A 24,981-nucleotide genomic window follows, 5' to 3' on the forward strand; every position below is an offset into this window, starting at 1 on the left:
AAGGCTTCTTTATACTGTAAAGTGGATTTAGTGTAAATGAGATTTAGGCCCTAAACATTATTTAGGTGAGATACAACTGAAAACCAAAATATGAACAACTGTAACTCTTACCAACGTAATTCTTACCAATGTAATTCTATCCCCAAAAGAATAAAATATAATTTCTAAGGCTCTGACAGATTTTCCCCTTACAACTGGATGTGCATGTCATAATCAGACACAGTTTCTATAACCTGAATCACGCATACAAGTCTGTTAACGGATTTAAGATACACAAACCCTCCTCACAGTGTGTCACGCACTTCCAACAAAGAAGTCAAAAAAAGAAAAAAAAATCTTATTCACGGTGGAAGACGAGAAGAGGTAAAGTCTAGGAGTTCTAGTGGCAGCGGTATGACACTTCACGGGGAGAAGTCTGACCACTTTCAAAAGAGCTGGTGACACGAAAAGAAACTTTGCTGCGAGGGAAACACTGAAGAACACATGCAGAGAAGCACATGTACCCGTGGGAGATCAAAAGAGGAGCTCCTGGTTGAGAGTGAAAGCAGCTAGAGCGGCAGGCAGTAGTACTGGAATGGAGACAGGCATGCATCAAGGAAAGAGGGGCTTTTATTTTGGAAAGCTTTATAATGTTAAGTTGTTTATTTATATGTTTCGTTGAGCAGTGAAGTATTACTACAATTTTCATCCAATTTGGATGAGTTAGGTCTCAATGGAATCACTTTATTTCTAAAGAGCACAGGGGAAAAAACAGATTGAAGATTTTGGCTTTTTTTTTTTAAATTAAAAAGTATGATCTTAAGGACTTTTAGGGTCAACAAATCTTGCCCATGCAGCAAACATTGTAGGCACGCCTCGTTTATGGGAACAAATGGAGTGTATTTTCAACAGAGAGCCAATAGAGAAATAAAACGTGGTGCTCTGCCCACGAAATAAGCTCCACTCTATCGAATTCAATGCCCCTGAGAGTAGGTCATGCAGATGTGCAAAATATGACTGGGCATGTCCTCTGAGCTCCTTGATCTTGCCTCTCAATCAGTGTGGCATGAATAGGTCCATGGGCTCTACTAGCCTCCTGGAGCTGGGGGGGAAATATGTGGTGGTCTCTCCCAGATGCTAGCCTAACTGTGGCACCAAAATAAGACCACTCGCAGTAAATAGTGCAAATCTGTGATACCCTTCTCGCCTTTCTTATGTAAATAGTTAATGTCATTGGGCATCTGAGCAAACATCTCACTGAGAGGACTGAGGCAGTTCACACCTCCCCGAGCTACTGTTGCATATTCTCTGCAGACTCACATAGAGATCTTGGGTGCTGTTACACTATTTTCAGCTTTTTGAAGTTTTCTTTGCAAACCTGACAGCTAGAGACTTCCTTTGGTTTTGTTTTATACATGAAAGCTAAGATTCAGCAGAATAAGGCAGCAGCTTGAGAGAGGTCTCATTATGCCATACTGCTATTCAGTGGCCAAATCGGAGCCCTGATTTTCAGATGTATGTGACTACAGTAGGCAGGGCTGAAAATTAGAACCATGTGCATCCATGGAACATAGATCTGGGGGGACTGGAGGGAAGACTTCTGATTGCTCAATTAACTATTCTCACCAGCAAAGCAACTGCAGCTCAAGTGTCATTTTTCCAGACCTCTTAACTCCGATTGAAGTTCTAATAAAAAGTAGTCCCGGCAGTTCATCATCTAACAGCAGTAGCCAGGGATATTAACATCAGCTTTAACCATATACTGAGCAAGCAGGATATAAATAGGTTGGATGGGTTCAAATCTTTACATTTTCCCATGAAGACCTTTACTTCTATATTAGCATCATTGTATCACCACCACAGGTCAGCGAGCACTACGTATTAAGGTAAATATGCTTTTTGGACATTCTTAGAAGATTTGGTATGAGTGCTGGGGAAGGATGGAGTGCTAGACCTAGAATATTCCTCATTTCAGGCTGAAATTCTGCAAAGAAACCCCAACACTTATCCAGGTTCAAAGGAACTTTTTAAATGCCAAGGAGCAAATGGGGGAGAGGAGCAGGGGACTTTTGCAACTCTACCATCTTCTGGTTCTCCTCACACCTCTTTCATTGCTCTTTCAGTGTCTCATTTGGTGGGTCCTCATCTACTCTCTCTCTCTTTTGGTGAGAGTCCCATATGGCTCCATCCTAGGCTCCCTCCTTTAAAGCTTTTGCACCTCATCTTTGGAGGATATCTGCAACTATAGCTTCAACCACAATCTTTGCCCTGATGACTGAAATCTACTTCTCTGCTCCAAACCACCCTCCATCTGCTCAAACTCTTTTTAACCAGTCTTCAATATCTCATCATAATGTCTAGCCATGAACTGAAACTTTATACAGTCAAAAATGGGCCCTTGTTCTTCTCCCACCCATCTCCTCCCCTCTCTTGTCTCATAAGGGTTGTCAGATGGGCTTCATCTTTGACTTGCATATCTCTTTTTATCCACACATACAAGCCACTTCTATTTGCTGCTCCATCTTCCTGTGCAACCTTTCAAAATTACAGCCTCGTTTTTCTGCCCACACTATTAAAACTCAAGTCTAGACCTTGAACATCTTGCATCTTGAGTACTGCCTTCTGCACTGCTCTAGCATCAGCACTTGCAATCTTACCACCCTCACCAGACCCTTCAGCCATTCTTTGCATCACTTCATTCGCTTCCTCTCCTCCATCACATCAAACACAAACTACTTGTCCTTCACCCTTAAGACCCTTCATAGCTTAGCTCTGCCCTGCTTTTCATTTCTAATACAATATTGTGCCATCAATCCCCACTCTTGCCCTACTGTTACCAGCTTTCATTGCCCATGTTTTCCACAAGCATGTGTGTACTTTCTTGCACCTCACCCGTTACGAATGTGAGAAGTCCCTTTAAAATCTAAATCTTAATCTAAATCCACTACGTGATCTTTCTTCTAATCCTTCCTTAAAACCCATCTCTGCTGCGATGCCTACAAAACATCTGACGGGAGGAGGGGGGGCAGGCAGTTGCTGATGCTTATTATATAAACATGATGACTTTGCTCACACCTCATCTTAACTCTCACTTGGTTGTGGAATCCACTTGTCTCTTGTCATATGCCAATACTGTAGGCTGTTATGGGAAATGTCTTATTACAAGCGTACAAGTGCCTAATACAATGTGGCCTTGATCCCTAGCCAACAGGGTTTATCGCAGTGCAAGTAAGTAGTAATAATTATATTCATTTGTAGTGTTTCGTCATTGTGACAAAACATCGGTAATCAATGCAATGTAAAGGCACAAAATCTAACAGCAGCCAGAAAAAGACTCAATTGTTGCGTTCCTTATAGAATTGTGGCTTAGTTCAACATTGTCCCTTGGAAAATAATCCACCGTTGGCAATCACGCTTCCCCAGTAAAACAGATCATCATATCTAAGGCTACATGTGGACTACTGCTAAACAGGTAACGGATGCTGTATTTTCCAGCATAATCATTGTCCCAATAGGTTTCTTATTCATTGTATTGAAGAACAGCTTGAGTACAGGAAAGCAAGAGTTGGGATAGTATGAAACACTATCTAAAACCAAAGTCTGCGCTGCTCTCTTGGGCTAAAACTCTAAGTCTAGCACACTAATGATATCATGTGGCAGAAGTCCCTCAACTAAATCAAAACCTATGAAATGCAAAAAGCTAACATAACACTAGGCTGAACAGCACTCAAAAGTCAACAAAAGCAAAAATGTAAAAAGAGCACTCAACGATCTGCACTACAATGGCGCCTTCAATGATGTAATAGCACGCTTCTCCTTAAACCCTTATATACAATACTTGTTAGAAACTTAAAGTCTGTGTGTATCTTAGGTAACATGCAACTACCAATTTAAAGAGTATCATTAAGCATACAGACACACACACAGGGGGCAGAGTTAAGGCTGCACATTCACTTTTGCTTCTCCTGCCTTTTCAGTGCTTAATTGTACAACTTTAATACTTAATTACCATAGCACCAAAAGACAACTTTTCACAAAAGAAAAATCCATGAAAGGGCAAAACGGAGAGGAAAACAGAGCATCTCCACAAGGAATTCTTTCCAAATTGTTCTGTAAGGTGGAGGGTGAAGGAGTGGGATATATGTTCTGTCCCCAACAGAATTCAAAGACTACTGATTCTCGGGGATTCCATGGAGCCCAGGGATCACCCCTCCATAGGCTCTGTGCTTCAGCCCTGACATGGGATCCCTGGAGCCCCCAGTCTGTCAGTTGCCACAACAATGAAGCCACACTACCAGGACCTCCTCAACTGATAGCTTTCCCAAGACCCCCTTTAAAGCGCGGAGGGCTGTGGAAGGTTAGGGCTATCCTATCCTTTCTGGTGTAACTATGGAAGCCCAGCTGGGGAACAAAGTTCATATCCTCCAGCTGTACCTGTTTATTGCTTGCCACTCCCCTTGTGCAGATTCCTGATCCCACACAGAGCAGGGTGGTGGGGGACACTGCTGCAGAAGTGGCTGACACTAATCCCTCCTTCCTTGTACATGAGAAGTGGAAATCCCTCGGGCACACAGCAGGACAACATGATTAGGACCCAGAGGAAAGAATAAACTGCCATAGCTTTTCAAATCCACCCATATACCACCACCACTCACAATAATCCCAAACACATGTAGCCCCTCACCGCAGCACACCCCCCTCATTCACCGCCTGCACAAATCAACACAATCTCTCAGCAAAACACACACACACTTTCCAACCCTCACTCATACTTACCATAAAACCGTAAACTAGATCAGCAAAGTCAGGGTGTGTATGGGGGGCAATAACATTAACTAAAACTACACACAAACACAGGTAAAATTGGGGAGGGGGGAAGAAGAGTGGGGGAAGCAGTGGTATTTCAGCAAGCTGTGTCCACACACCAATCTCCACCCCTTTGGGGTATCCAAATGAAATGTCACTTACAATAGTTCTTCTTGGTAACATGATTATCTTTCTCCTTTCTTGCATGTTTTGGTCAATATCAGTTAGCAATCTTGATATCTAAATAGTCACCTTCAAAGTTAATCATCCCTTGAAATTAACACTATCGGAAACCACTGACAAACGTTACAGCTTTAGTTACCTTGTTAATTATTATAGATCATATATAATGATCTATAATAACGTATATACTATTATAATTATTATTTATATTACAGTAGCACTTAAGGGCTTGATTGGGCTTCCGCTTTGCTAGGTGCTACACAAACGCAATCTAAATAACCTCCACCACCACAACTGATTGTGATTGTTACATTTTTGGTAGTCTCAAAAAGTGTAGTCAAGGATTAAATCGCCACACACTATTATCTACCCTAACCCTGGTAGAAGTGTGCTCCCCAATGTGTGCAGCTGCTGTCTGTGCTGTTTTGTGGGGAGCACTTTGTGTTGTCAATCCAATACCCTTTTACAAGCACTAAATTCCCTTAATATAGAGGCAGGGAGAGAGACAAACACACAGGGTGAGAATATTTCCAAAACTCTGATGGGAAATGGGTCTGCAAATAAGAATCTTATGTGACACCTTCAAAGAAGAAAAGTTAGAGGAAAATATTTTCCCCTTTTTAAAAAAATATCAATCACAGGATTCACTCTCTGGAGAATATAGAGCTGAAGGAAATCTCAGCATTAAAACACTGATAAAACACTTCAACAGTGTCCAAAAGCAGGCCAATACCCAACAAAGAAACATGAAAGCATCTGTTTGGGTTTTTTATTTTAATGAAGAGAGATATAAGATAACTCTAATCATAACAAGAAGCATAAACTGACAAAGCTTAAAGGACATGCTCTCACAAAAGCAAAAACTTTCAAAGACTGGCCAATTCAAAAAATCCCAAGAGAGAGTTAAAAAAAAAAAAACACTTGGGAGAAGACTGCAAGATCTAACAGGCATTTCTGCCTAGATTTCAAAACTAAGTTCATACTTTCAGCGTTTCTCAAAGATACGTAGGAAGACCCGCATGCCTTGTACCAAAACACTCCTGCAGCTAGCAGGTAAAACTTCTCTAGATAGCATGTGTGCTCTGACCTTTCCACTGCAGGACTGTCAGAGCACAACAGTAAAAAAATGCAATCCGCAGTCATTTACACATAAACTTTTTCATAACAGCGATTCCTAATGAAATGATATCAAATGAAACAAAAAAAGTTGGGAAGACTTATTAAAGCCTTTAGTAGTCCACTCCAACTGGAACCCCCAAGAACCTTTTAACTTCACGTTCAAAGAAGGACCTCACCAAGAAGGATGTGCAGGCATGGGAAAAAAGTTGGCAGGATGATTGGCTCATTAAAGGCAACCTGAAAAGCAAAACAAAACTGGATTTGTGCCCTTTTATCTTCTTTAGGATGTGAGAGGAAGGCCTAAAAAAAAATTATTATTTTTTTAAAGATTTTTTTCCCCCTGCCTATTCTTACATTAGAAATTCAGGTCTTTTTTACTCTGTCTGAGAAGACTGTAAAGATACCTGGAGAACAGAAGGATTATGACATTCAAGATGCCAACAAGTAAAATCTGATGACTGGAATCAGGAAGTAATTTATATTCAAACTCTTTGAATCTTTGTTAATATCTATTTAACTCAAAGACACAATCAAACATTTGGGAGAGATGCTACCTTTGTTAAAGATTGAACAATCCTGGCCCTTCAATTAGGCACAGAGTCAGCTCACAAGGCACAAACAAGACCTCCATGCAGTCCTCCAGCAAAACCAAGACAACAGATTTAGTATTCTCTATGTTTCAAGTCTTTTATATGCTTCATAAAGCAGGCACCAAAAAAAAGTACAAAGCCTATATTTGACAGTCTCTCTAAGGTGAAAATCTTTACGAAAGAAACTAGAATGGAGGATGAATCCATAGCATCCACCAGTTTATCCTTGTACAACCTGATATAATATGGATCAGTCACTATGGGTATGTCCGCACTGCAGTAAAAAACCTGCAGCGCCGAGTCTCGGAACCTGGCCATCTTGGGCTCCGGGGCTAAAAAATGCAGTGTAGATATTGCTCTTTGAGCTGAAGCCCAGGCTCTGAGACCTGCCCCCATCACAGGGTTTTAGAGCCTGGGCTCCAGCCTGAGACAGAGCATCTACACTGCAATTTTTAGCCCCATGAGCCTGAGTCATGTGACCTGAGCCAGCTGTGGCTGTGCTGCAGGTCTTTTCTTGCAGTGGAAATATCCTCTATTAGATCCAAAAGTTTACTGATTCTGGGCCAGGCTGATTCGCTTGCTCATGCTGTATAATACCTTATGCCATAAGTAGTCCAAGTGGAGTAAGGAGCTACTTAGTAGAAGGGTATTATAACATGGCCCTCTGTGAGCTTAAGTCAAGGCTCTCAGGAAAATGACTTTCCATGTAAAAACCTTCAATTTTCTCCTTTCGAGAAGGGTTTAAAAAGCCCACTTCTACTATCATGGAGGGGCAGGTGAATTGCTCACATCTTCTCCACAACGCAGGGTTTGCCACCCAGAGAGGCACTCTCTCTTTGGAGAGATTTGATTTCATGCAGCATCACTTCCTGACAGATGCACAGCAGTTTTTCCAGGAGGAAGAACAGGGTAAAGTGTGAGGCATCCACCATAACTAGGGCCATCAGAAGCAGACAGCTTGAAGCTTCTTTCTGAAATAAAGGTTCCAGCAGACTACTGAGAATGGCTGACTGGCTAACTGCTATGGAACCCTTCGAAAACTATTTGGTTTACTGATGCCTTGAGAAAGGGGACCTAGTCTGTTTTGGCTTCTGCAACTGCTCTTGAGCCAGAGGACCTGAGAAAAAAGTTGGAGGTAATGGGCAGCTCTGAATGCGGACATCTTCTTAGCAGGTGCCTTTTCCTTTCCTCATGGGAGAAGGATGAGGACACTGCGAGCCCAGAGATCACTGAGTGGGTTAGTCTCTATTGCCTTCTGAAAAGCAACCTTGACCTAATCTCTCAAAGTTAAGTCCAAAGCAGACTGCAAACAGTTACAAAGGGATCTCACAAAACTGGGTGAGTAGGCAACAAAATGGCAGATGAAATTCAATGTTGATAAATGCAAAGTAATGCATATTGGAAAACAATCCCAACTATACATACAAAATGATGGGTCTAAATTAACTGTTACCACTCAAGAAAGAGATCTTGGAGTCCTCGTGGATAGGTCTCTGAAAACATTGGCTCAAAGTACAGAAGCAGTAAAAGAAGTTAACAATGCTAGGAACAACTGGGAAAGGAATAGATAATAAGACAGTAAATATCATAATGCCACTGCATAAATCTATGATAGACCCAAACTGTGTGAAGTTCTGGTCACCCCATCTCAAAAAAGATATATTAGAATTAGGAAAAGGAACAGAGAAAGGAAACACAAATGATTAAGCATATGGAGATTAAAAAGACTGGGACTTTTCAGCTTGGAAAAGAGATGACTAAGGGGGAAAATGATAGAGGTCTAAAAAATCATGAATAGTGTGGACAAAATAAATAAGGAAATGTTATTTACCCCTTCCATAACACAATCACCAGGGGACATCAAATGAAATTCTTAGACAGGAGGTTTAATACAAACAAAAGGAAGTACTACTTTACACAATGCACAGTCAACCTGTGGAACTTGCTGCCAGGGGATGCTATGAAGGCCAATGAGTTCAAAAAAGAATTAGCTAAGTTCCTGGAGGATAGGTCTATCAATGGCTATTAGTCTAGATGGTCAGGAATGGAACCCCATGCTCTAGGCGTCCCTAAGCCTTTGACTGCCAGATGCTGGGACTGGATGATGCAGGATGGATCACTTGATGATTGCCCTGTTCTGTTCATTCCCTCTGAAGCATCTGGCATTGGCCACTGTTGGAAAAGGATACTGGGCTAGCTGAATCATTGGCCTGACCCAATATGGCCGTTCTTATGTTCTAAAAGTAATGGAAGGCCCTCAAGGTTTTTCTGAATCTGTTGCAAACATGAATACTTCTGGGCATCTAATCCTGAGGAAGCAGCCAGCTCTGACAAGTAGTGTGGAAAGGGGTGACAATTGAATCAGGGCCCCCAAAACATCTGTAATGTCTGTTATTTAACCCATCAGCCCTAAAGCTCAGTGTATAGTAGGGGTGAAATGGGAGGGGGTGGGGCCTTAGCGAACATGGTGTACCAGGCCCCAAATTTATCTTGATGGGCCTGGAAGCAGCTCTGATAACTATTGTTCACACCAAAGTATGATTTTACCTATTGCCAAGACAGATCAACAACCTCCTTCCTAGCTTGATCTGCCCTTTGATCACACAGACCTGGTAGTAGCTGCAGAATAGTAAACCTGATTATCAAACAAATCCCATCATCAAGTTCAGGATTTTGGCACACTGCTGTGAGTTCAACTGTTCTTCCCATTGGCAATAGCTACCTCAATCACGAATGTGTGTGTGGAGTGGAAGATACAGCTGGAAGTCTTCTCAGATAAGGTATATTTTTTCCGCAATCAACCAGGACAAGGGAAGGAGATCCAAGGCACCTTTCAAAAGTTCTCCAGCAAACTCATGAAGAATAGGATGGGAAGTCACAGCAACCCCATTCAAAGTGGGCTCCTCATCCAGGTACTAGTCAATCTTGGCACCTGAGGTACCTGAACAGTAACTAAATGAAGTCCATTTGTCTTAGTTAGCTTCTTTAAAAGTTGCTAGAAAAACAAACCCATTAGAGCAGAGTCACTTTTTTGCTGATCTTTTGCTGTAGAGATAAAAACAGCTTCATCCATGTCCAAAGAGCACTCATTAACTTCAGAAACATTCCCCTCATCCCACTCTAAAGAATCTACACCAGCTGCAGAAAGACTTTCAGTCTCATGGTCCAAAGGGTCTTGGCACAAAGAATGACTCTGCCTGAGTTGATTAATCAATTTCTGTGCCCTGGCCAGCAATTTCTGATGGTGCTCTCATGGTATTGAGATGGTACTATTATTTCTGAGATACTAAAACTAGCGAACCTAACGCACTTAACAGTTCACTCAACAAGGTATCAAGATTCCTTAACTTCGTCTCTAATTGCTACACCTGGAGAGGAGTATCCTGCAGCTCCAGTTTGGAGCTTCTACAGTGATGCATCAGAAGGTGTCTGGCTCTCACATGGTACCTTCTGTATTTGGTACTTTCATGGAAGTGATGCCTCATTAACTGAGTCAGAGCTCAGCACCTTCACCCTGGTGTGGCAATGTGCTGATGGTATCAAAGCATTTACACACTTAGGAGATCTTAGATTCAATGTGGATAGTTGAAGTGGACCGGCTGGTCCTATTGGGAAGTTAGGTCCAATTGTTCAGTGGAGCAGAACAACTGAGGCCTCTGTTTAAAAGACGAATCCTATGAAGCACTTTCAGGTTACCAATAGGAGGCTTAAGGTGCTCTTCATGAAAACAGATTATCTCTGGGTCACCCCTAGCACCCACACACATCACACTTGACTCCAAGCCAGAGTATATAGCAGTCACTCTCATCTTTCTGAAGCCACAGACACTCCTTCACAGGTGGCAAGGGCGAAGAGAACATTTTGGAACAAAAGCAGAACAAGAGGAATAAAACAAACTGCCTGGGAGCTTTGTCAGGTAACCATGAAGTTTCAACACAGACTTCATAAAAAACACGCTGAAGCCCCTCCACTCAATATTGGCAGTAAGGGCAAAAAGACCACCGAGAGCTACGATTCCCCAAAGCCTCAAGTGCTTCTAAGGTCTCAACACCTTGTTGCAATGAATCCCCATCGAAAAGTGGTGAACGGAGTGTTCAAGACTCAGCTTGGACGCATTAAGCTCAGTATAGGTAGTACAGAAAAACTGTAACAAAGTATCAGAGACATTAACCATTAAAAAAAGGTTAATCTGAGCTCAAAATTTTTTCTCGTAAAACCAGTCTGAAAATTCTAGTCTAGGCATCAAGTGGGCTCAGTGTTCCAGGGCCACAAAGCTCAGAGTGTAAAAGGACAAGCAGACAGACAAAACTTACAGGTACTTTATTAAAAAACTACCAGAAGGGTCAGGAAATCAACAAAGGCCAGCTGAAACCTGTGGCAGATCATGGGTTGAAGATGTATCGCATCTGTAAGAAGTAACCTAGCTTTCAAATGGCATATAAATAAATAAATAAATAATTGGAGATATACCACTCTCCGAGAACTGGAAGGGACCAACCTTGAAAGGTCATGGAGTCCAGCCCCCTGCCTTCACTAGCAGGACCAATTTTTGCCCCAGATCCCTAAATGGCCCCCTCAAGGATTGAACTCACAACCCTAGTAAGTTTAGCAGGCCAATGCTCAAACCACTGAGCTATCCCTCCCATATCTCATGCTCTGAGAAAATGACAGAACACTAGTTGACGAAATCACGCTGGAACTGGTGTGGAAAGCAAGGCCTCAATTGGCATGAACTGATTGTAAAGCACAGGGGTCAATTTATTAAAATGATTTTTCCGGTATTTTAGTATTTGAATATTGATTAAAGCTTCTCAGCAGTTTCACAAAGAGAGAAATAGTAATATTTGTTTTTGTTTATATGTGACTCCAACATTTAATAAGAAAAACATGAAGAGTGTCTGCTTGCACAAAGAGGTACGTCTGATTTTGCCTGCACTTCCAACACAGCAGCCCAGTCTTTGATCTACCCAGTGCCCCCTGGAGTGCTGGATGCTAGCACTTTGACTCCATACTTGGGTCAGTAGTATGCAAGACTGGACCCCAATCAAAAGAGTCTTTTAAATAGGATGGTACTTGGAAGGCACCTTTACCCCAGAGGAATCTATTGTACAAAGCGTTTCAGACCTCACAACGAATGTACCTTAAAAAGAAAAGAAACTGAAAAGTAAACTAAAAGGTTCTCGAACTGCTAAGATGCAAATTCAGGATTCTGTGTTCTCCTCAAGGAGTTATTAGTGATGTAATTACATAGAGAAAATGACCATTCTTTACACTGGTCTATGTGTTAGTAATATCATCCACTCTTTTCAGGAGAAACAGTGAACTCAGAATGTGAATCTTAGTAGGTTTAACTAACCACCCACTCACGTTTTCGAAGTGCATTTGTCATTTTGAGGCTACACATTAATTCTGTTAAAGTTGAAGGTTCCTAAACTGTGTGTTGTTTTTTCCTCTCTAAAATTCAGTTCAGTTCAGTTATTCTGTTAAAAAACAAAGCCATGTTTGGATACAGGACAGGAAAAACAGCACACAAAGCCAGTAAGCTTAGGTATTTTCCCCTCTCTCCAAAATGGAAAAAGATCAAAGCATGCCTTTAATTTGTTTGTTTAATAAAGGGAAACCACTCCTAGGGTGAAATCCTGGAACACAAGGAGTAAGTCTTTATATTTGAGCTATAAAACAGGGTTCACGAAAGAAATGTAAAAAAACCTCCACAGAAACATGAGTTGTTCTCCTTATGAAAGAACACTGTTTTTATATTTAAAAAAACAGTCCGGAAAACCACCAACAAATATTGTATATGCACATGTATGCCTCATCACCTCCATATCATTGTATATACACCTGCATAAACATTGAGCCATACACTTGAATTTATAATGAAGTAGTCCACACTTTACAAAATAAAGTAATACATTTAGACAGATTACAAATACAGAGTTCTGTCCTGAATACTAGTGTATGCTATTGATACCTTTAGACTAAAAAAGTAATGATATTTTTCAAATTCCATCTAAACAAGCACAATACAGTTGCTACAGGGAGATCTTAGCACGTCTTGATAAATCTTATTGATAAAATGTTTAAATTACCAGACAGCCTTTATAACAGAGGCACAAGCAGCATTTCCTGTCTAGCACAGTTTTTTCTGCTCTTATTCTAATGATACACGTTCAATTACTACAGAAATGAAAAGAATCAAATCAGAAACATCTGTAGTTTGCCATATAATTACTGGATCTTCCCCATGGAGACTGACCTTTGTAACACCGATACTAAGACCTCAAAGGCTAAATGACAGAGGATATTCATATGGTTTAAATGTATAACATGATTACAAGGAATTAAATAGGCACTGTTATTTTTCCATCTTGGTTTATGTTAACATAAGCGTGTACTTTATGATCTTATGTTTAATCTCTGTGCTCAGTATGTAGTAGCAGAATTTACTCAGTATTAGTGGATCCACAAACCACTGAAATGCAATGTTTTGTTTATATAATAAAGTTGAATACTGTATTTGAGGCTATTATTCAGCCATTACTTTTACCTGTAATAGAAATCTTTTCTGCCAAGCTTTCTTCCTTGCTCTCATCTTCACACCAGCTTGTGACTTCTGTATGTGAATACACAATAATGAAAACACATTTCAAAGCCACAATGATCAGACTGGTTTGTTTTCTTTTAAGCCATATTCCCTTTAATTTTTCACTTTTGTTCTCTCCTATTTATTGATCTAAACTGTCCATTACGGTTCTTAAAAGAGGAGCCTACTGTGAACTTTAGTCAAATATGATGCTACTGTGTCTCTGTGTAGCTTCCAGAGAAAGCAGTGAGCTAACCAAATATCTTAAATAATGTAAGTCCTGAAGAGATTTTTAAAAAACCAACAACAAAACCCAAAACCTAGAAACACTACAGTCTTGCCCAATAGTCCAAGAGCAATAGTATACATTATACTGGAAAATTAATTAGTTTAAATCAAAGTATCTCTCTCCTCCCTGGGTCAGACTAGCAGGAATTTAGGAGATCTGACTCAGTTTGTTTATGTTTGCTTTGTAAAGAGGACTGCATCCTAACTGCCTGTCTCTTTTAGTCTTTCATGTAAGGAATGCTCTGAACGCATGCCAAGCAAGTTACCATATTTTAGTCATCGCAACAGACTACGTTACATTACTTTTCTTTAGCTAAAGATATTAACCAGACTTTTATAAACGTATTCAATTCATAACTTCAAAAATGCAATGCAGCTTTTTTTGTCATGGATTTTTCACTTCCAAAAATGAAAAAAGAAAAAAAAAAGTCTATTCCCCAATCTAGGTTTATAAGTAAACGACATTTACCTAATTTTGATATGGCAAAATGTGTTTTATAAATGGTAGACAGACCTCAACACAGGGCTTACATTTCTAACTTACATTTTAAAAGGAAAAATAGAAATCTAATCATTATAGAATGCTCATTTAAAATAAGTGAACAGAAATAATAATTACTTCTAGTGGACATTTGAGCACGTTATATTACCCCACGGTAAATACAAAAAAGAAATTTGTTAATTCATCAGAACTGCAGTAATCCACACAGTTTTCTACAGACTTTGGTATTATATTTTATACATATATCTTGAGACACCGAGAATGATAATAACTTTGAATGCATTTGTTTCTGTGGATCTTTTAACACTAGTTACCTTGTTCCCTTGTACCAATGCTGTCAAGCCATTGAGCGTGTTTTGTTTGCTTTATTTCCCCATTGTCATTCAGAATTGATGGCAAGCGGTAAGATGATTCATTACTATGAATAGATGACCTATCATCACACTCTTCTGGAAGGACCTCTCTCAATAACACCGTAACCTACAGCATTTAAAATAAATAAAGTAAATAAATACGTAAAAATAACTGCAGCACGCTATTATCCTTAGTCTCAGAACTACATTCTTTTTCAACATAAATGAAGGTTAATCTTTACTTAACAATATAATCTGTTGCCAGGATATTTGTTGTTAGATATTAAATTATCTCTGAGTTAAATTGCTGTTACTTTACTTCATAGTTTAATTTAATTCCTAACACAAAACTAACAACACCTTTTTTTTTTTAAGCAATACATTTTCCAGAAATCATCAGTGTTTTGTCATTGATGAGTGACTCATCAAGTAAAGAAAATACAGTGTGCCATCACCTATGCTAGGCCAGAAATATTGTTACAATATTTTAAAATTGGTTCAGACTAACTGGATTTTGAATCATTTTTCCTCATCCACTTTGGCCAGGCGGACCACGCTTAGAGTTTACCTAAATTGTTTTAAACTACAAATAAAATAAGATTAGGTAAAATTATACCTAACCCAATGTACTTGGGGCTGAAGGACCTGAGCCAAACCCAGCTGAAGTCAATGGGAGTCTTTCCACTTATTGAAATGGGCTTTAATTCAGGCTCTAAATGTATAGTATTATTGATTGTCCCCAGACAGTTTATTCTGTCTCGTGTATTCATATGTATTTCAGCAGCACCATTCATATCTCTATAGTTAAGAATCTATTAGCTTTCTTTTTTGCTTTTTCTATCTTTAATTAAAACCTACATTTTCCCAGAAGGCTATAATTGCTAAAAAAACATAGCTCCGAGCTAAAAGCATTCTAGAAGCAAGTTTAGCACTTTTTAAAAAAAGTAAGTTATTTCTGAGCATTTAAAAGCTTTTTAAAATGGAAATTTACATATTTTTAATTTTTGGTTGTATAACTCAAAAATGGATTTGATCCAAAACTTAAAATCAAGTACACAACACACACACACACACACACACAAGTAAATAACAGTTTAAAAAGTATTTTCAAATGAACCTTTTATCAATATAGAGCATTGTTTCCATTTTTTTCCCTCCCTCCATCTGTTAAGGATTTTTATTATATAGTGTGCAAATTAGTGTCCTGATTCTGCAAATCTTACTAGATTCAATCTCTAATTATCTAATGGTTCAATAAATGAGGGAGCCTCCAAGGATCTGAACTAATGTCTCATGAAAGTAATCCTAGATTTCGTGACTTTCTTTATATGTTTACCTGTGAGAATGAAATGGCTCCAACTAGCATCACTCAGGTCCCATAGGTAAATATTACTCATTTGCTTTTTTTCTTAACCCGCTATTTACCCAAGAGACCACAATGGCTCTTTTTGAGTCATAAGCAAATAACTTTCAGTGAAGGTTTTATTTTGTTTTTTAAATTAACCTCATGCACAGGATTTCAATGCGTGAAAACAACAAAAGCACATCAACACAAATCAGAGAAATTCTAAATGATTGCTTTTTGTTAATGTTAAAAATAAAAATTAGGTTATATAGCCAAGGTCACAAAATATTTTTATTACTGAAAAGACAGACTTGTTTCCAATTGAGAGCCCATCACAATGCAAATCTAATGTATTATATCAGAAGCAATTCAACTGACATAAAAGTTCTACTAGTAATATATTTTATGCTGTTACTGATGGACATGTGCACCATCACAGATTCTAGGCCAGAAGGGACCACTATGATCAATTAATCTGACCTGTATAACACAGGCCATAGAATTTCCTCAAAATAATTCCTGGATCTTAATGTTTAGAAAAACATCCCATCTTGATTTAAAAATGGTCAGTGATGGGGAATCCACCACGACCTTGGTAAATTGTTCCAGTGGTTAATTACTCTCACTGTTTAAACAAAAAAAAATATGCCTTATGCCTGGCCTGAATCTGTCTAGCTTCAACTTCCAGCCATTGGACCATGTTAGACCTTTCTCTGCTAGACTGAAGAGCCCATTATTAAATATTTATTCCCCATGTAAATACTTATAGACTAATCAAGTCACCTTTTAACCTTCTTTGTTAAAATGAGTAAGATTGAGCTCTTTATCCCATCCCACCAAATCTTTTTCAGAGTCATTGCTTTCAGGGACAGAGTCTCCTATCATAAAAGTATGGTAGGTTCTTTGTGCCTAGAAGTATACATTTAGCCACAGGAAAACCTATATTGTTTGCTTGCGGCCAGTTTATCAAATAATCCAGATCAATCTATATCAGCAACTGGTCCTCTTTTTATTTATCACTCCCCCAATTTTTGTGTCATCTGAAAGTTCTATCAGTGACGATTTTATGTTTTGTTCCAAGACACTAATAAAAACGCTAAATACTGCAGGGCCAAGAACCAATCCTTGTGGGACTCTATTAGAAACATACCCATCAAATGACGATTCCCCATTTACAATTACATTTTGAGACCTATTAGCCACAATTTAATGTGTACCATGTTAATTTTAGATCTTTTTAATTTTTTGAAGTCAAAATGTCATGAGTACTAATTCAAATGCCTTGTAGAAGTATATTAGATCAACACATTTATCTTTATCAACCACACTTGTAACCTCATAAAAAAAGATATCAAATTTGACAAAATTTATCTGCCATAAACTCATGTTGGTTGGGCATTAATCATATTAACCTCCTTTAATTCATTATTAATCGAGTCCCGTATCAGCCACTCCATTATCTTGCCCGGGTTAGATGTCAGACTAACAGGCCTATAAATTAACTACATCATCCTGTTTACCCTTTTTAAATATTGGCACAACACTAGCTTTCCTCCAGTCTTCTGGATCTTCCACATTGGGCCAAGACTTATTGAAAATCAACGTTAATGCTTCAGTGAACTCCTTAGTCAGCTCTTTTAAAACTCCTGGATGCAAGTTATCTGGACTTGCTGATTTAAAAACATTTACTTTAGCAGCTGCTGCTTAATATACTCCTGAGATAGCAGACAAATAGAAAGTGTTATCATACAAGATAACTATGTCATCTATTTTTTACTCAAATGCATAATAAATATTTATTGAACACTTCAGCCTTTTCTACATTATTATTAATAATTCTACCCTTTCCATTTAGTAATGGATGAATACCATTGTTAGATTCTCTTTGTTCCCAATATATATTTCTAAAAATTCCTTCTTATTGTCCTTAACTCTACTGGACATAGATTTCTCGTGTCCTTTTACTTCTCCTATCAGTTTCCTACAATTGCTAACTTCTTATTTATATTCAACTCCTCCTTTCTTCATATGTTAATATTATATAATTATTTTTGTAGCTGCCTTCACTTCCCCTTTAAACCAAGTGGTTGGGTTTTTTTGTTTGTTTTTTTACCAATATGACCGCCTTCCTTCACTGTGACTTTTTGTGCCTCTAGTAAAGTATTGTTAAACCATTCCAAATTATCATTCACAAGTAATAAATGGAAACTAAATATTACATTTAGGAATTCAGATAAAATGGGATGGCTTCCTAAAGCACAAGTGCTGATGCTTGGATCAGCAGGGACCAAACTCTCACACCCTTATTAGGGTCTCCAGGTTTTCTGGAGAAAGGCCTTCTTAACCAAAGTCTGGTAGGATCTACATCAGGCTAAAAAGATGGTGCATGTTCTAAAATAAGCTGCATTGTTCCTATATTTACAGGAGTGTAACTGAGTATGAACAACTCTATCAGAAATACTTGTTAGAAAGTTTCTTTCATAAGTCAAACCCTGAAGTTTCAAGGTCAAGATGCCCTCAAAGACTACCAAAAGAAAAAGGGAGAGTCCCATCCGAGGAAAACTCCCTACAACTAGCCCTAAAGCCACAAAAGGAGCATCAGGTATTCTCAAAGTATATGGCAATGAAAGAGGAAACATCCATGGCAGGGGATAGGGAGAGGGAGGGAGACAAAGAAATGGATGGTAAGACATGCAGGGGGTGTGGGGAGGAGAAGAGAGAAAGGAAGGAATCCGGGCAACACTACAGGCAGGAAGGAAGAGGGAGACTCCACAGCTTTTTGAATGGAGAAGACCACATGGAGGAATTGGACAAAAGTAACCTAGGGTTGGAGAAAGATGAAGGAGAGGAAGAGAATACGTCAAAACAGAAGATCACGACATCTGACATGATGCTAGAAGGGAAATTAGGCTTACTGGTCACAGCCAAACACTTCTGAGACCATCAGGCCTGTTGAATGAGGAGCTGGCTGGTTGTGTGATGGAGGGGTACAGAGACTGATGGGAATTTCCTTAAGTTCAGGATGCTCATTTAAAGCATTCCCAACTCTGCACATAGGGTTCCTCCATGAGTGGATTTATATGCACATTTGGAATGCTGATAGGGCTTTTCATGCTCTTGGATGTTTTAGCAATGCTGTGACAAAATATGCCATACATGGAGCCAGCACTGTAAGGTTTGGTGGAATCTTCATCTGTCAGCACAGTAAAACTTCAAAAATGGCCTGAAAACTGTATTAATCTTAAAGTCCTAATAATTAAGAATCCTAAGTGCACACAATGGGCAAAATAATTAAATCACAACTCCATCTGCCTTTTTTTGTCCATTTGGAAGTTTTAAGTGCAAATATTTGATTTTTTTTCAACATGTAGATATTTGTATTTCAAAATGCAGGTGCGTGTGTAGAGGCGGGATAAAAATTTAGCATAAAATATGTTCCATTCTAAAGAATTTAATAGCAGGTTGTTTAAATATTTCCAGGAATCCAAGTAGCTTTAACGTATGTGTTGTATTTAATGAGCTGCGTGCCTTTGTATTTTATCCTTATTTATATAGGTTACTTCATAGAAGCCTATTGTCCTGTGCAATTTCCTTGTAAATAAGAGGTTTCCAAGGTAAATCTATCCTGAAGATAAATTCCCTTGAGAATTTATCCTGATTAGTAGATATAATACTAAAATAAATGCATGCACACATGGGTACCAATGTAACACAACAGCAAACAGATTATAGTGCATATGTTGAGCAATAAAGTTCTTATGTTACTGAACTCTAAATAGAAATCCTTTTTTCTTTACTATCTTTATTCAAATTCTCACCTGATTGTCATCATACACTCAATGTTCTAGCCTCATTGAAATATCTTCCTCAATGCCATAACCAAATATAAAAGGTATAAGAGTAGCTCCACAAATATTGTAAATATATTTATTATCAGTTCAAAGATATATCCCTTGACTGGGTCTCTTGCTCAGGCAAAGTGCATTGCAAGTCTGAAAGCCAAACAATTTATCCTTATTTCTTTTAAAAGTACAATTACCTTGACTACAATTTAAAATAAAGATCCAATGTACCAAAATCTTACACATTATTGTTTGGGTCATGATTTTACTGAAATAAAAAAAAATCAGTTACCTCTGGAAACTGCATAAATGAGGAGGAAAACCAAGATTTGTAAATTATTTGTTCAGTTTATTTTTTCAGCTATGACCTATCTAAGAAAAAAATTGGATTACAAATCTAAATCTGATTAACCCTTCATAATATATCTGCTCTCTGTGATGTGCAAAGGGCTGATTTTTGATTGTGGATTCATGCAAAGAAGTCTTGTTATAAACTCATAATTTAAAGGTAGAGAAGAGAGATATCCTGGATGACAATAATGATCTATCTCCTCTGGAGAAAACAGTACAGTTTAGCAGACAGGGCTAGGTCAGGAGACCTGGGTTCTGTTCCTTGATCTGACACTAGCCTGCTGTGGATGCTTAGGCACATAACTTTGTGTCCATTTCCCCATCTGTAAAGTGGGGATAATGATTCTCACCTTCTTTTGTGACAAGCTTTGTGATCAACAGATGCAAAGCATTACATAACAGCTATGTATGATTAATACTAAATTTTAAAAAGTCATCACAACATACAGACAAATGCCTCCGTGTCCTTGCCAGCAAGTACAGAAATCCTCAGTCACAGATGGAACATCAATGCTCTGCTGCACAGAGGGAAAACCACGTAGGGTATGAAAGTAACTACACTTTACCTGCAGAGGGTGTGCAAGAGCCCCAACTATTACTACAGTTCTTGGGCTCAGTGACAGCCCAGCTGCCACACAGCTAGTCCAATCCAAGCTGCCAGGCTGGGGCAGGGGCGGGGATTCTATTCTTCTGTCCCCTCTTACGGCTCTGTGCAAAGCCCGTTTACTCGAGATTTGTGGTAGGATTGGTGGGGGAAGTATCTGGTCCATCAAACTGCCAGCTCTTTTTACAGGGAGCTGGTTTATAGCCATATATATTAAAGTTTTAAAAGTGTACACAACGGCCTTGTTTGTAAAATTGTCCATATAAATTTAGTATACCAAGCATTACAATGCTATTTTAAGAAAGAAAAAATCTATCACTCACAATGAAAAGCCATTAATCTAGAGAGACTGATGAACAGAGAACAATGAGATATAATGGGCTTGTGATTTTTTTTCCTGGTTCCACTACAGCACATCTATTTAATTTAAAATATGGATTTTGGGGGGCTGGGGAATACTGATGCCCTACTGAAAAACTTGAAGAAATTCTTTAAAATGCTTTATTCCATGAAGAAAATAAATGGAGACCCCCTCTTTCTTCTCCTAAACCACCTTTCAACTATCTCAGAGTCTGATTAAGAATGGCAATTATTTTCTGACATTCTCGGGTTTTTTTAAATAAAAGAAAAATGTCAGATGGGGTTAGTGACTTATGTTTGTTTGTTTTTTCTTCCAGTATGATTTACTATGTAGACATTGCCATTGACTTACACATTATATATTTTTCTTCTGCTGAGATTACAAACAAATGCATATATTTATAAATAGATAATACATGGAATAAGATAGAGGTCCTGAGAAACCAACAGTAAATGGTTATATAATTTGGCATTTCTTGATTCTTGCAACTTTAAAGTACTGATTTTTTGGTATGGAATTTCCTGGTGTTTTTTTTTTAAATGAAAAAGGGTAAGACAAAAATGTGATAGCTGATAAAGCTGCAGCTTCCTTGGGGCTTTCTTTTCTAAATAATTTTTGCACTACCTAAACCATAATGGTTTAGAAACTGGTACGGGTAAAGTGGTACAAGTGGCCACCACTATACAGTATAATGGTGCTTATACAAATATCGCTTATTCCTATAAACGTATGCATATTTCTAAATAGCTGTTATCAGTGCACAAGTGGGAAAGGGAAAGAGCAAAGAGTAAAGATTAAACTTTCACAGTAGTGATCACTGATCACAAGAATCATGGTAGGGGACCACTGTGACAGCTGATGTCTATTTGTAAGTCTAAAACGGCTTTGCAAAAAAATAATTTTTTATTTCTATTTTTCACCAAAACCTCAGGCTGTAGCCACAGACACACATTTGTGTGCACACACAGGAACAGTTTGATTACCAGTAAGCAAAACTGCTGAATGATCATAAGTGCTAACCTGGCGACCTTGTGCATTTTTTTCTGAAATCAGTAACGTTCCAAACATCTCTTTTACTTCTTCCTTCAGCAAAACATGGTGTTTTTTCAAGAACAAGATGTGTTTGCACAAACGTTCCCATAACATGGCAAAATCCAATGGCACATCAGGCCTGGAAAACAGACATACATTCAGTAAATATGACAGACATAGGGTGTCAATAAAATGTAAAATCAGCCCACACTATTCATATCTTTTTGTTTAGTGCAGTATAATCAATGAGATATTATTAATTACTTTTTAAAAACTCAATTTGTAATATCCTCGTGGAAAGTGGAAAATAACATTTCTGGGTCTACAGACTTTGTCCCTTTACACTTGACAAATCCTTGCCCTCCCTGTCTTACAAATTTAGATGAAATGAATATAACTCCTTTTATTCTGATTACCTCTTCCTTCGTGCACTAACATTAGTGCTCACATAATCACTGATGTTGCCATAGTCTGGGTACATTTAATAATATACTACATAGAATTATCAGAGATTATTAAAACTAAAGTATAGTTGTCAATGTGCTTGACTGTGGGATGCTTTACTGAGGATTTATGGAGTTTGTTCACTTATGTAAGGCTGCAGGGACTAGAACCTGAGTCTGAAATGCTTGGGATGGCTGATTTCCCACAGTGCCTCTGGGAGGCCATGCTGAGCCACAGCCAGGGTGCACTGTGGAGAATAGGCGCTGCAGGAAGTACAACCCAAGGGACCCAGCATGACAGTATCCTGCAGCCCTCTAACCAGCAACTCTGTTTAACTCTGGAAGGTGCCTCAAGAAGTTTGCTGGTCGACACCACAGATTTGGGGTCTGGTGCAACTCCAGACCTCATCTGGTCTCCTGATCAATGCTCTCTTTTCTCATCCTGACCCTGACTCTAGCTTAGTACTACCTATGATCCCCAGTCACTACCTCCGGCCTGACTCTGATCCCGATTCCTGCCTACTAGTTCCAGCCTGGTACATATAAGAACATAAGAACGGCCACACTGGGTCAGATCAAAGGTCCAGCTAGCCCAGTATCCTGTCTTTCAATAGTGGCTGATGGCAGGTTCCCTAGAGGGAATGAACAAACAGGTAATCATCAAGTGATTCAACCCCTGTCACCCATTCCCAGCTTCTGGCAAACAAAGGCTAGGGACACCATCGCTGCCCATCCTGGCTAATAGCCATTGATGGACCTGTCCTCCATGAACTTATCTAGTTCTTTTTTGAACCCTGTTATAATCTTGGCCTTCACAACATCCTCTGGCAAGGAGTTCCACAGGTTGACTGTGCGTTGTGTGAAAAAATACTTCCTTTTGTTTGTTTTAAACCTGCTGCCTAATCATTTCATTTGGTGACCCCTCATTCTTGTGTTATGAGGAAGAGTAAATAAAACTTCCTTATTTACTTTCTTCACAGCAGTCATGATTTTATAGACCTCTATCATATCCCCCCTTAGTCATCTCTTTTCCAAGCTGAAAAGTCCCACTCTTATTAATACTACAACCTCTGGTCTCCCGTCTCCACCCTGGCCTGACTTTGACCCCAATTCTTGCTTCCTAATACCAGCTCTAATGATTCCTCTGACCCCCGCCCACCAACTACCATCCCTGATGTGTGGACCCCTACCCAGCTGTGATGGCTAGGCCACACCACCTACACGCTGGTCCCTTACATCTTACTTGGTAATTTGCAAAATTCAGTGTTCCATAACAGACCTTCCAGTCATTACTGTAAATTAGCAACATTCTACTGCACTGATACACACTTTACAAATATTCCTAGTCACATGGTATACTGGATTAAGTGTGGTGTCGGGAACCAGGAGGTTTTGAGTTCTATTTCCCTTCTGCAACTAACTGGCCCTAATAATACTTTGCTTACCCTACTAAGCAGCCTGATAAGGAACACCTCTTTCTCCAGTAGCTTTTTCAAAATCCACACTTACAGGGATTTTTGAGCAAAAGGGGCTTTTCCATTTTTCACAACAATCCATATATTGAAAAATATTCCCTACTACATCTGGTAAAAAAAAAATTATTTTAAAAAAATTGCTCCAATTCCAAAGACATTTCACAAATTCAAGAAGAGGCAAGTTTCATTTAATGCTATAGGTGTATTTCCTTGAGAAACAGCTTTGAAAATCCTGCAACGACACATCAGAGCTCAGAGATGTATCTGTCTCCAAATGCCAACTAAAACCTGTGAAATGCATGGGACTTCACTGCTAATAAGTGCCCTGATCCTGCAAACACAAGCATTCCTGTAACTTTACTCATGTTATAGATTAGGGCATAAACGTTAAGAGTAAGGCATGGGAAGGGAGTTCTGTTTTCGTTTCTGTGCCAGCAAATGATCTCACTAATGAAACCTTCCTCTACCTTGTGGCATGTGCATGAAAAGGAAACATTCTAGACTTCTACAATAGTATATACAAAATAATTAACCATTAAGGGTTCACAGTTACAATAAAAATCAGGGAATGCAAAAGCTAAAGGTTTCCTGCAGCAATGTTAACTCAGTCACATGGCATATAGAGTTGATTTTATACTATATATTTAAATACAAAAAACAAATCATAATAATATGTGAAGCAATTTAATTAATATTTTTTACTTCTGTTGTCCTTGCTACAGACCAGTAAAAGCATCGTGACAGAGTTAAATTTCTCTTGAGAAGTTATATTTTTTTTTATTTGAACTGTCCATCCTTTAAGGTCCATTCCTATAAAGTTCCATTTTAATTTCAATTTAGTTATCCCAGCCTCTGCATTAAAGGAACCAGGGATAGGCGTTAAATCCCAACCCACAACTGGGGAGGAGAGAGGACAAAGACTGGCCAATCAGGGATGCAATGGAGGACTATGAATTTCAAATTTCTGTGGCTGGAATACAAAGCCTGAGTATCTGTGAAACATGATCACACATTCAAATAAACTCTACTGGGGTGGGAGGTGAAGGGGCATGAGTGAGAGGAGAAAAATGAATAAGGGACTTGAAGCTGGTCAAAAATATAAATTTAAGGGCAGGGATAGCT

The 24,981-nt window shown here is 38.8% G+C and overlaps 2 protein-coding genes across 5 annotated transcripts in view; both read right to left on the minus strand.

The window, feature by feature from the left end:
* Window positions 1-24,981, minus strand: part of XRN2 (5'-3' exoribonuclease 2) — a 496,353-nt gene that overhangs the window by 127,154 nt on the left and 344,218 nt on the right. The gene's annotated exons all lie outside the window — the stretch shown is intronic.
* The window catches only part of KIZ (kizuna centrosomal protein), a 97,867-nt gene that overhangs the window by 15,273 nt on the left and 57,613 nt on the right, over window positions 1-24,981 (minus strand). For all 3 annotated transcript variants that reach the window (XR_007774108.1, XM_050951295.1, XM_050951296.1), the window contains exons 9-11: window positions 21,930-22,080; window positions 14,368-14,533; window positions 13,228-13,293 (exon numbers count right to left, since the gene is read on the minus strand). Coding sequence is in view for 2 of the 3 variants with exons in the window: in XM_050951295.1 (XP_050807252.1) it covers window positions 13,228-13,293; window positions 14,368-14,533; window positions 21,930-22,080 (383 nt within the window). In the remaining variant the exon portion in view is untranslated. The remainder of the gene's footprint in view (window positions 1-13,227; window positions 13,294-14,367; window positions 14,534-21,929; window positions 22,081-24,981) is intronic.

The sequence above is a fragment of the Gopherus flavomarginatus genome, chromosome 4, assembly GCF_025201925.1.
Source record: "Gopherus flavomarginatus isolate rGopFla2 chromosome 4, rGopFla2.mat.asm, whole genome shotgun sequence".
Lineage (NCBI taxonomy): Eukaryota > Metazoa > Chordata > Testudines > Testudinidae > Gopherus > Gopherus flavomarginatus.